This window comes from Thalia democratica, chromosome 4 (genome assembly GCF_965202585.1).
Source record: "Thalia democratica chromosome 4, ktThaDemo2.hap1.1, whole genome shotgun sequence".
Classification (NCBI taxonomy): Eukaryota; Metazoa; Chordata; class Thaliacea; order Salpida; family Salpidae; genus Thalia; species Thalia democratica.
In genome coordinates, this window is record NC_139168.1 from 21410721 (window position 1) to 21423796 (window position 13076).

A 13076-nucleotide genomic window follows, 5' to 3' on the forward strand; every position below is an offset into this window, starting at 1 on the left:
TTTAAATAAAATTTCAAAGTTATGCAAAAAAACTAGTGATCTTTTGAAACTGTAGTATATTAATTTCAATAAATAATAACCATAACAATCAATATTATAAACTTAGACTATTTTTAAGTTATGGCAAGTATGCTAAAATATATAAAAAACAACACTCATGCCTAACTTATTGTTAAGATAAAAAATATATTAAAATAAAATACAGCATAAATAAACTTTTTTTTTAAATGTATCCATAGCAATGAATTATTGTATGATCATAATACTTTACATATACTTAACACAAACAATCTTACCTCCAGCATATTGCACTTTCCAAGCACTACGTTGACTGGAAGCCCGTAAAACTGGGGTGGGGAATTATTCTTTGATATAACCGTGTTTTCCAGTGACGATACTATGTAACTGTTGATAATTATTAATGTTAATTAAAATGCTATTAGAATATATTTTTATAATATCATATAACTGTTGATAGTTATTAATGTTAATAAAATACTATTAGAATATATTTTTATAATATTATATAACTGTTGATAGTTATTATTGTTAATAAAATACTATTAAAATATATTTTTATAATACTGTTACTGTTATTTATTATAGCACTTATAATTTTTCCGTATAAATATGTATAATGTTTTTCATATGGCATTTATAGTTTTCTAATAAATAATGTATTATTATAGCTTGCATTTACATAAAACATATTTCTTTCTTATATAAATGTTATTTATTATAGCACTTATAATTTTTCCGTATAAATATGTATAATGTTTTTCATATGACATTTATACTTTTCTAATAAATAATGTATTATTATAGCTTGCATTTACATAAAACATATTTCTTTCACATATAAAACATTTAAAATTAAGCCTGATTTTTTCAAGAGAAATCACAGATTATGTAACCGATGAAATACAAATTATAAGTGATGTTACATCACCGAAGAACAAAATTAAAGCTGTCAATTTTAATTGAAATATGTATAAATAGATAAACTTGACAGAGTGTATCAAATTTAATTGAATTAATTATTCTAATTACCTCAAAAATATCAAGGTAATTAATTGGCAACCGTAGAACTTGTTAGTAATTTTGTATAAAAAGTTTTTACGTTATATAAATTACGCACAATAATATTTTCAACAGCATTATTTTAATAAGAAAGTTTAAAATTTATACGAGGTACATACTAATTTTCATGAAATTAATTTAACACGCTCATACTTGACAAATGGTATTGATAGTTTACTATTAATTTTTAGTGTATTACGTATATCGTTATATCAATGAAAAATTTATAGGTTAAAAGCTTTTGAAATTTTTTTTGATTATAATTTTTTTTATTCAAAAATTTACTTTCAAAATTTTTTTTTTATAAAAAATACTTTATAAAATTTCATCAGCATTTAGATCTAAAAATCAAATAAAATAAATCAAAAAGCTTTTAAGACGATTTTGTATGAAAATATAAAAATCAATCAAGATTTTAAATTAATAATTTATTCACGAGTTGAAGATTTACTGTCATACATAATAGAATCAGTCAAATTTATAATCTGAAAAGTATTGATTATGTGCCACAGACGAAATAATAAATTGGATTGTTCAAATGCATTTGCCAATAAAATTCTTTCAAGCGAGTTAAATCTTGTAAACTGATCAATACAATTGTAATTTGCTTTTAATTAAAGGAATTGTAATTTTAATGCAATTAAATAATTACTTTTTAGACCGCATGGGGAAGTCTTTAATGAAAAAAGTACAAATTTTAAATAAAATAGGCTGATTGGTAAAACATTTGCTGACATAAATCTTGTTTTATAATTTAATTTCTTTAAACTTATTTTTGATAAATGTTTACATCACACTAACTGTACAAAGAAAATTATTATAGTCATACAGACTTGTAAAATTATATGGTCTGGTCATACATACAAAGTATAATTAATAAAACTAAATTGCAAGTTTCATAACCAGAAACTTAAAGTTGTAGTAAGTATTGGACAAAGTCAATAACTCAAAAAGTTATACAAAACTAAACTCCTTTATAATACAGTACAGACATTGATAAAAACAATGATACAAAATTAAATAAATATAAAAAACTTGTGCATAGTTATTTACATTTCATTTTTATTGATTTAAACATACTATTTACTCACCATTATACAAGAAAGCAACAATTAATATTAACTTGTTATATAGTTTAAAACTACTTTTTAACTTATTTTATATATAAAACTTATTTTACACTTAAAACACATTATGACACAATTCATGGGTTGAAAAAAGTACCAGTACAAAATAGCATGGTATTTAAATACATAACTAACTTGAGGCTCCTAGCATCATGGTACAGCGCAATACAAGCGTTGGGTAGAAACGAAGCTGTCTGCATTGAGTTGTTTGGCAAGCACACGTTTCCGTATATGTTCCTCGTTTGTATCGTGTATTTGCTTTCGTTCAGTTCGTACAAGTTGTTCACTTGCGAGGACTGTTTAATTAGTACTTTTATTTTAATAACCATGGAGGATGTTCAAGTGTTTTAAATTTCTAAAAATTTTGTACAAACAGGTATGTCTGTTGAATTTTTTTTTAATTCGCCAAAAAAATTTTTTAAATTAAAATTTAAAAAAAAATATTCTCTCAACACTTTTGTTTTTTGTTATTTTTTATTACCCAACAACAATGTTTTAATATATTTCTACAACATATCATTGTATATAAGTTACCTTAATAACTCCGACAACTTTCCCAATACTGTCAATGCTACCAAGAATACAAAACTGTATTTATTTAATAAAAATTTTAAATTAAAATGACCTTAATAACTTGATCAACTAGTTTAATGGAATATGAGCTACCCAATAAAACCAGATTGAAATTATATATTAAACAACTTTTTATTATCTTTATGTAACTTCTTTGAAACAATCAAGACATATATTTATTAATAAATAACCTTTATAACTGTTTCAACTTGTTCAATTGAATCGCTACTTCCCAACAAAACAAGGTTGAACTGGTTGGAGTCTTTCTTGATCTTCCACGGGCTCAAGTCCATCTGGGAGGTCAACATCTTGCTGAGTTCACACGAACTCGATAAAGAGTTCAAAGAGTTTGATATTGATATTGATGATGATGATTGCTTGCGTTTCTTGTCCTGTAAATTAATATTTAAATTATTTACAGACTACTTTTCCAAAAATTAAAATATTGTTAATATAAACCTTAATATAAAAGATGTATAAGTTGTCAAGCTATAAACAATTGAAAATAACTAAAAGTTTATTTTCTTGCAAACAAGAGTAATAGAATAAACAATGTGTACATCAAAAACTAAATAAAAAACTTTGCAACACAAATAAATTTTAAAAGAGATCTGAAACTTAATAATATTATAGACATTAATATAGATCAGGGTTTCCTAATATTGGCGATATGGCCCGCTTGGGAGCTATTGAAAAATTTGAGGGCTATAAACTGCAAAGAGGCCACAGGGGGGCCATGAAGCCGTAAATTTAAACTTACACTAGTTATTCTGGTGTTGAAAATGAACAGCAAAAAAAATTAGGCGTATTTAACATTAGCTTTTTTGAGAGAAGGGGCCGTAGCTTTTTTAATTACTTCAAAGAGGGCTTTATGAAAAAATGTTTGGAAACCCTGATTAAAATACTACCCACTTACCTGTTTAGCGACGACCAACTGTAGCCCGCTCAAACCCCATTCGTCTTTTTGTGGTATGTTTATCGAATTTGAGTGCTTGTCAATCAATTGGTTTCTTTCAACTGATAACAGCGCCATGTCTCTGCATCTGGTGAGAAATATTAAGTTATACAAACACATTTTTTTATTTTAAAACTATTTATACTTTTTTCAATTTTTTTGATGTTGTATACACAAAACTGACACTGTTAATTGTAAATTTTGTATATTTTAATTTTACGTAGTTCTGATCTACTTGGAGTATTTTAATATTTAAAACGTCTTGTTATTAATTTCTTTCGTACATTTTATTAACAAACACGCTCCTTGTGATTTGTACAAAGTTGAAAAACTAACAACAAAGTTAGTTTAATAAGAGTATTATGAGTTTAGTTATAATCAATTGGTTTGTTTCAACTCTTAACAGGGCCATGTCTCTTCATTTGGTGAGAAATATTAATTATTTTTATAAATTTCATAGACATTTTTATTGTTATCCATACAAAATATAAAACAGAGATTGAAAAGTGTGGTCGGGTTGATTTATTTTATAAAGTTGTTATATACTTTATTTCATGAATTATTTTTAAAAGTTTTTATAAGTATTTATATTAAACATATCCTTGTGATTTATACCAAATTTTAAACTAGTATTGTTCATTGACTTAGTGTGGCTATTTTACATAAATTTAAAAATCAGGTAAATCTTATTAAAATACATCATTAACAACTATAAAATCAATCATTTTAAGTTATTTATTGTTCATTTTACCCAAATAAGTACTACTACAAAATATTTCAACTACCTCTCATCAGCTTCTAGCAGCTTTATAATTTCTTGTTTGGGAAGATTTTGCGTGAACAGCTCACTTTTTTCCATCAAAAGTTCCGCGAATCCCAACCTCGCTTTTTCTTTTATTTCACTCTGAAAATTAATATTAATTAATTAAAAATTTTATTATCAATGTCTATGTCAAGCGCTTATAATTAGCATTTAGGGGTATATTACACTTAAAAGTTTAATTCTGCTTTTTCGTTTAGTTCACTCTTTAAGGTTTATTAGAAAATGTTTATTCTTTTGTATAACTTAAAACAGTTATGAAATAATTGGTTCTCGAGAAATGTATCAACAACATAGATTGTTAGATATTTAAAAAAATTTAACCTACAAAATGAGTGTACAAAAAAAAAGATAAGTACAAACTGAAATAAAACATATAATTTAAAAAAAAAGTAAATTTGCAATGCGTTTAGGAAACGGATTAAAACTACAAAGACTTTAATTCATGCGAGTTGTTGCAAATTATGTTTAAAGTTCAAAACATTTACAAAGGAGAAGTTAGTTTCCTAAATCACTGTGCGTATATACTATGTGTAATTTACATATCAAGTTACTGCATCTACCTATAAATGAAACGATTTTAAAATTATATATATATGATATTAAAATCATAGTCTTTAACTACAACTTTATCTTCAAGACATGTTTTAGTTTATTGAAATTTAGTGTTAGTAGTATACATTAAAAGCATTAGACATTCATCTTTAAAGTTATCTCTTATTTGCATTTTCAAAAAATGCATTAAAATAAACTTAGGATGTAGTCTACATATCAAGTTTCAGTTTTGTATGTAAATTTGTAAAAATAAACCAAATAAAAAACTTCAAACTCACAAATAAAGGCTTAAATTATATACGAAGTAACTAGAAACAAATTACAAAAATATATATTAACATAGTTAAACAAGAATAACTACTATAGTATCTAGTTTCAATAATAACGAATAACTTAACAACTAAAAACGATTGAACGACAAAACCAAAAAATTAAATAAATTCAAGTAACTTTGCAACTTTCAAATTAATCTGCAATTGCCAAAATAAACAAAAAAGTTTAAATTGATCAACTTAAACTGAAACATTATAATGATAGAATCATCTTAGATGAAATTTGTTGTAAATAATTCAAAATACGGACGTAAATGCCTGCTTATAAATCATAATTAACCGGTGACTCAAAAGATTACAATGCAATAAATCAAACTTCTCTTTCTTGCCTCAAAAATCTTAATGTTTGCCTTAATACTTTAAGCTAATGGTGTTTTAAATTTTATTAAAACTTGTATATATTTTAAACAAAAAACTTTTATAAACTAAACATCACAAATTAATATATTAAAATTCTCGTGTGAAACCTCAAAAATATTATTGTTTATCTTAATACTTTTTGCTAATAGTGTTTTAAATTTTATTAAAACTTGTATTTATTTCAAACAACAAAATTTCGAAAAACTAAACTGTATCAAAAAAAAAAAATGTAAGAAATAAGTTCCTTTCCAAAAAAACTTTCAAACTATAAGAATTCCTGACATGGATTCTAAATAATTTTATTTTCTAATTTCAAGTAGACATGATTCAATCTTATAAAATTTAACCTCAGAAATCTTAATGTTTGTTTTAATACTTTAAGCTTATGGTGCTTTTATAAAATATATAAAAAAAATTATAGCTTATGGTGCTTTATCTATTTCAAACATTAAAGTTTGAAAACTAAAAAACTATGTATCAAAAAATTTGATAAAATTTAAAAAGGAAATTTCTTTCTAAGAAACTGTTTGGATCAGAGAATTCATAGAAATTGATTCTAAAGTCAGTAATTTTTCTAATCTTAAGTAGATATGATTCAATCCGATAAATTGTCAATCATGTAAAGTATGATACATGTCAGATTTTGCCACCAAATTTCAATCTTGCCATGTTAAATTACTGCACCTTATGGCTTAATAAATGAAATAAGTCAAAATTTATAACATTTTGTAACAAAATGTCAAAGGTTAATCCAATTAGTGGATTATGAAATTTGTCAGATTCTTGTTTATATTTCGTAATACTATTAATAATAAAATACTCAATTCTCATTGACCTCTAAGATATTTGAAAAATTGTCAGTTTCTTGTTATGTTTTGTAGATTATTAAAATAAAAACTTCAATTTTTATTGACAGTAAAGGTATTTGAAAATTTGCTTTTTAATTTTTATTAAAGGAAACATTAGTCACAATGTTTTCTTTATTTTTACTTAACACTTTTAAACGGATCCTTGTAATATTCCAACATTTTTAAACCAAAAACATTATCAGTAATAATGTAATATGTTTTTGTATATACTCAAATTTATTTTATGTACTTTTATGAATTACTTTATATAAAACCTGACATTCGTTATATATTGATAATATTTCATCTTCTTTTAAATAATAAACTATAAAAGCATCTTCTTTTTTTGCAAATAATTAACTTAACTTATTTATTTATAATTAATCAAAACTGTAAAGTAACCTGGTATTCATTATATATTGATAATATTTCATCTTCTAACAAATAATCAACAATAAAAGCGTCTTCTTTTTTCGCAAACAACTTCTTCATTTCACTCCATTCACCTCCTGGTACAACCTGTTAATAAATGTTTACTGTAAAAAAAATCTTAAATAAATTAAAAATAATAACTACTTTATGTTATAAAAATTACTATAAGTTTATTATCAATGGTCTGTTGATAAATAAACTTATACTATAAAAAAAAACCAAATTTATATTAATTTATCATTAGTATAGAAATAAACCACCTGTTAATAAATAATTAAACGTCTATTTAAAAGATTGTTTAAAAATTTAAAATATTTTATTAATAATAATTTAGTTATTGCTATAAAATAAACATAAATAAAAAATCAACATAATTAATCATCTATTACTTAAAAAAAATCTTAATTTGAATCAATACAATAAAAAAATTACGATTATCAATAGTGTACTGTACAGTTACAATTATTAAACATTCGTACTTTAACAAAGTATTATACAATTAAAAGAAACAATAGACGACCGAATTATTTAAAAACCGAATTTAATACTCTTGATTTTCTAACTAAACTATTTTGAAACTATTTTTTATTAAAACTTAATTTTTTTAATAACGAAACGTGAGTTGGCTGGAACACTGTATGATGTTTTAAAGGTAAAAAAATGTTTAACAGTTATGAGCTGTTTTCTGATATAATTTATTTAACTTTTTAAATATCAAACAGCTTGACAATTATATTTTTAATTTAAGTTTTAAAGCACACATGTGCACATGGCCTGTTGAAAATAAAAGTTTTATTGGGCGTAATAAAATTTATTGCTTTATAAGACGCAATAAAGACTCTTTAATTTTATTGTCTGTAATAAATTATAACATAAAATCAATTGTTAAATTCAGTCATGTGGTTGTATAACATAAAGATATAAAATGTTAAACAATTTTAAACAAAATAGGGTACAATGAACTAAACTTTTTAAAATTATACACTGTAAAATTTGATCATGATAATTTCATCAAGAATACGCTTACTTTTCAACTTTAAAAATTATTTACTTTATTTTAAACATTTTTAAAACAGATATTTTCGTTTTTATTAACTTAAAACTTTACTTATTGGTCTAAGAACTTGACATGGAACAAAGAAAAAATCTAAAAAATAAAAGTCGAGTAAAAACTTAATTTAAGAACTTATTAAGCAAGCTCTAAAATGTCAACTGCTTGCAAAGAATATGATGAAAAGTTAGCAGAATCTTGTAAAAAAACAAAGACGATAATTTTGCAAAAAAAGTGCAAATTAGCAGACACTGCTTACAGTAATCTGATTAGAAATACAAATCTGTTTCAAGAGCCACTTACAAGAATGAATTATTCGTTTTATTATCATAATCGCATAAGTACTCAATTTGTATAAACAGTGTTCTTGTAGTTTACATTAAATATTACCATATATCAAAAGCGGTATTCATTTTTTAAACAAACTAATCTATTGATTGCTGAGCTCAAGTATAATGAGCAATTACAAGTATTTTGCTTTTTTTAATTAATTTATTATATACTACATTTTTTGCTTAGAGTTCAATTGCTTTGTTTTTAGTTGATAAAAAGCTAAATTAAATAAATACTAGGAATGTTGTAGTAGAAATTCTAAAAAATTATCAACATTTGTCTGATAGAATTTCGAGTGCGTATAACAAAGTAAATTAGATACTAATAATTATACAAAAAAATAAAACATGTATAATCAAATACTGAACCTGTTTTATTTGAAGGTTAGGAATAATATTTTTGTACAAATTTAGAATTTTATGAAACTAATCGAAAAACAAAACCGCAGGTTTTCAAGCTCTCAATAAACAACAAATTTTTATTCCAAACCACAAATAAAATAAATTATCGTTTTCATATCACAAATTAATTTCAGTTGTAACGAATTCGATTTCAAACATAAAACAAATAATAAATAAATGTTTATGTTAAAAATGACGCACCTTAATCATAGTGACATTTCATTGTAAACACTATAATGTACTATGTGAAAGTTCATTTAATAAACTTTCTATTTTAAACTGAATTTTGTATAAGAAAATATACTTTTTCATTTTATATACAAGCTAGAATAAATAGTTTAAAAGATCTGTATAACAAATAATAGAACTATAAGACTATTTTTCCTATAATATTAGATTGATTATTATTAGTGGGACTTAAAAAAATAAATAAGCTTCATAGAGAAATACACAAGTATACATTTAGTTTTAAGTTTAAATATGAGTTTTTTACAAAAACAAATAATTTCACAACTATCTCACAACAATTATTGAACTATGTTGAAATTTTTTACAACTTTATTTTAAGATGCAATTTGTTTACTTAGCTGGCAGTGAATTTTACAAGCAAAGGAAATTCTAATGTAAATAAAACAAACGTCTACCAATTTATAGTTTTGTAATATAATTTTACTTTTTTTAAATCTAAATTTGTTGTTTTAAGTTGTTTACAAATACTTTATTATAAACTTTTTAATATTTTTGTAAATCTATTTCTTATTTTTAAATACTACAATTATCTTTTTTGAACAGTTAGTTTTATTAAATTATGATTTTTATAGTTTATTACAACTTACGACATACTTCAATATTACATATTTGTACATGTGTATCTTTAAAACTTAATTACTAATAAAAAATAATAAATTTACTTTACAAAACTTTCTTTGAAACAAGCAATCTAAACATTATGATAAAAAATGTTCTTTTTATAAACTAAAATACCATTTTTATGTTTATATAAACAAAATATACAAGACTTGTTTAATGTAGTACCATTACATTTTTAAAATAAATGAGTAGATAGTTCTTAAAATTGTTTGTAAATATTATGGGTTACATTCCTCAAAAAAATAAGTAAAATTAATTTTATTCTCGTAAATTTCATTAACATCTGTAAACTACTTGTTTATAATATAATACAGTATTTATTTTATAGTCGACGAACAGCTTTAAATTTTGTTTGTAAACATTTATTTTTATGTTAGTACATTTTGTTACATCACAAAATACTTTAATTACTTATTTTACAACAAAACCCCATGTTTTTTTATAATTACATCAACAAAATTACTTGCCTAACTTTATAGAAATTGTAAGTCGAATAAAAAAAATCCAAGTTTCAATTTAAAAAATTGTTAGATAGGGTTATAAAGCTTTTTTTCAAAAAAAAAAACTGAAGATAATCGAAAGTATTAGTAAATGAATTTTTTTTACAAAAAATGCTTGATTAAAACCTTAACAATCTTTTTCTATACAAAAAAGGTAAACAACACAAAACCAATGTATATAAAATATCATCAATCAAACAAATATAACACGACAGACATCATTGTGCTCGTACAAGCAGCACTTGAATATATAATTACATTGCAAACATCACACCGAGGGTGCGAAGTGTTAAAATTTTACGTAATTTTGCTGATAAAATTCGTGGGGAGATTTTGTAGTTTATTCACTTACATTTTTATAAGCAGCAAACCTTTTACGAATTCTGAACTCATTCTAATTGACATGACTTTTGTTTTGTGAAGTGTTAAAACTTTATATTTAAATTTCTTTGCTTAAATTTGTGGGAAATTTCATTGCTTGCTTACTTACTAGCATATAATATTATTTTTGCAGGGAAAAAACTTTAAATGAACCCGGAATATATGTTAGTTTTTAGTACACTTTTACATCTTATGAAACCATATTAAAAATTATATCTACGTATTTAAATATTTAAAATTAGCACAAATTTGGATTTGATTTAGGTTTAAAAACACAATCAACATTTTGCAAATGACATTAACTAAGCCAAGTTTTAAAGTTTCCATGGTAATTTTATGTAAAACAAATAAACCTTAAATATAGGAAGTATTAATGAATATATTATCTTCTCAAAGAAACTTAACTAAAATAATTAATTTTGTTAACTTGATAAAATATGAGGTAGTTTTAGCTTTTTTTACAAATTTATAGTTATTGAGAATTCAAATTTAATGATAACAAACTAATAATTGAGTGCATTTTGCTTACACAACTAAAAAGATTTCAACATTTTAAAACAACCGAACTACAATAGACAGTTTCAAAATGATCCTCTTCAATCAGCAAACACACGTAACAAACAATTGAGAAAGGCGCACGTCACACTTTAGTTGAGGGTTGTTAACGCCATTGTAACGTCATGGCACGCTCGAGTGCACATAAACGAGTTTGATACTACTTTCAATTTTATTATGATTTGTAAGTCGTAAAATAAGTTAAAGATTATGTTGTTTTAAATTTTGTGAACTTTTAAATGTTATAAGGAATAAAACAATTTAATTAAAATTTATAAAAACTACTTTCGGTTTTATTATTAGTAAATATTGTGTAATTTAATTTTTATACTTGTTGTTGGTTACAAACCCAATAAAAGCTCATAAACTTTTTTTAAATGTTATTAAATTAGAAATAAATAAGCTAAAATATTAAAATCTGGTTCATCATGGTTTCTACTTAGTTTACATTTTAGTAAATGCTTTAAAATAATAATATTTAAAATATTGTATGTCTTGTTTATCTTTGATATTGCTTTTTTATATAATTTCAAACACAAGTTTTAATTTCTGATACTAAAGTTGAATTTAGTACAACATAATTTTATTAAAATTCACACACTCAAACAAAACACTTATGTGATTATATACGTCACGGCGTATTTATATGAACCACTCAAGTTAATAGAAAAAAATTAAGTAAAACATTAAATTGAAATTTAATTCATAATGTTGAAAAACAAAACTTTTAAATATAACACTTATATCTAAAAAAAGTAAATACATTGTTGTAAATGGGATGGAATAACTTTAAAAGTTACAAAGCTACTCTTAAAATTAGAAAAACCAATTATTTCAGATTTTGAACATGTCAAATTATAAGTTTTAAACAATTATACCATCCATTTCTTTGTAATAACAAATCATATTACAAAACCACTCATAAAAAGTTGTTTTAAAAAAATAGTTGTTTTAATTGAATAATTGACATTGTAATTGTACCTTTTGTTATAAATGATACTTTGTAGTTTTAACAAATATTTAGAACTTTCCCAATTGATACAAAATAAATACTGTTTTAATTAAAGTTCAAACAACTATTTTCAAATAAATATTAAAAATTAGAATAACAAAACAGTAAATCATGAGTTTACAGCAAACTAAAAAATTATTTGTAACATCAGTTTAAAATTAAACTTAATAACACAAATCTTATATTATAACAATAAAAACTTAATATCAATAAAATATAAAATACTAAACACTTTCCTTACACGTATATTAAAATTTTCAAAACACAAAGAACAGAAATATCAAAGGCAAATGTATAACAAAAAACTCATTGTTACAACAATGTAACGAAATAGTATACACAACCAATTGTAATTTTATAAGAACTTGTATACCTGGAAGAAACAATTGTTTTCATAATAAACAGTTTAATAGATCAAAATCTGGCTGTTATTGCTTATTCTTTTTAGTATTTCAGCTTTGCATAAAAACTAAGATTTCAAAAATGCTAAATTTACATACTTAGTATAATAGGAAAACTCTAACTTCCAAAAATTTAATAAAACTAAAGAAAAATAAGCTAAATAACAAAAAAATACCAGGAATTAAAATACTACTAATAACTCTTAAATAAAAAATTCATAGAAAATTATTTTGTTATGTTGTGATTTATTATGAACTACTTTTTCTTAGATACTTTATCTAAAACTTCTTACTTGGAAGTAGATCGTCTGTTTTACAAGACAACAAAAAATTGCTACAACTTAATCCAACATGATGTATTTTGCCAGGAAAGGATTATTTTTTAATACAAATATTTTCTACTTTCATAGTCAATTAGCCTAATAGTATTTACCAAGCTTAAAATGCGGTTTCTTACAGGTTAAGTATTAAACTTTCAACAACAGATAAA

General features: G+C 23.3%; 1 protein-coding gene across 1 annotated transcript in view; it reads right to left on the reverse strand.

Annotated features, from left to right (window-relative positions):
- LOC145833775 (rho GTPase-activating protein 5-like) overlaps positions 1 to 13076 on the reverse strand; it is a 58296-nt gene that overhangs the window by 25622 nt on the left and 19598 nt on the right. Inside the window, exons 11-16 of the mRNA XM_082940953.1 lie at positions 7053 to 7169; positions 4521 to 4639; positions 3697 to 3823; positions 2972 to 3172; positions 2343 to 2503; positions 297 to 405 (exon numbers count right to left, since the gene is read on the reverse strand). Coding sequence (XP_082797079.1) covers positions 297 to 405; positions 2343 to 2503; positions 2972 to 3172; positions 3697 to 3823; positions 4521 to 4639; positions 7053 to 7169 — 834 coding nt within the window. The remainder of the gene's footprint in view (positions 1 to 296; positions 406 to 2342; positions 2504 to 2971; positions 3173 to 3696; positions 3824 to 4520; positions 4640 to 7052; positions 7170 to 13076) is intronic.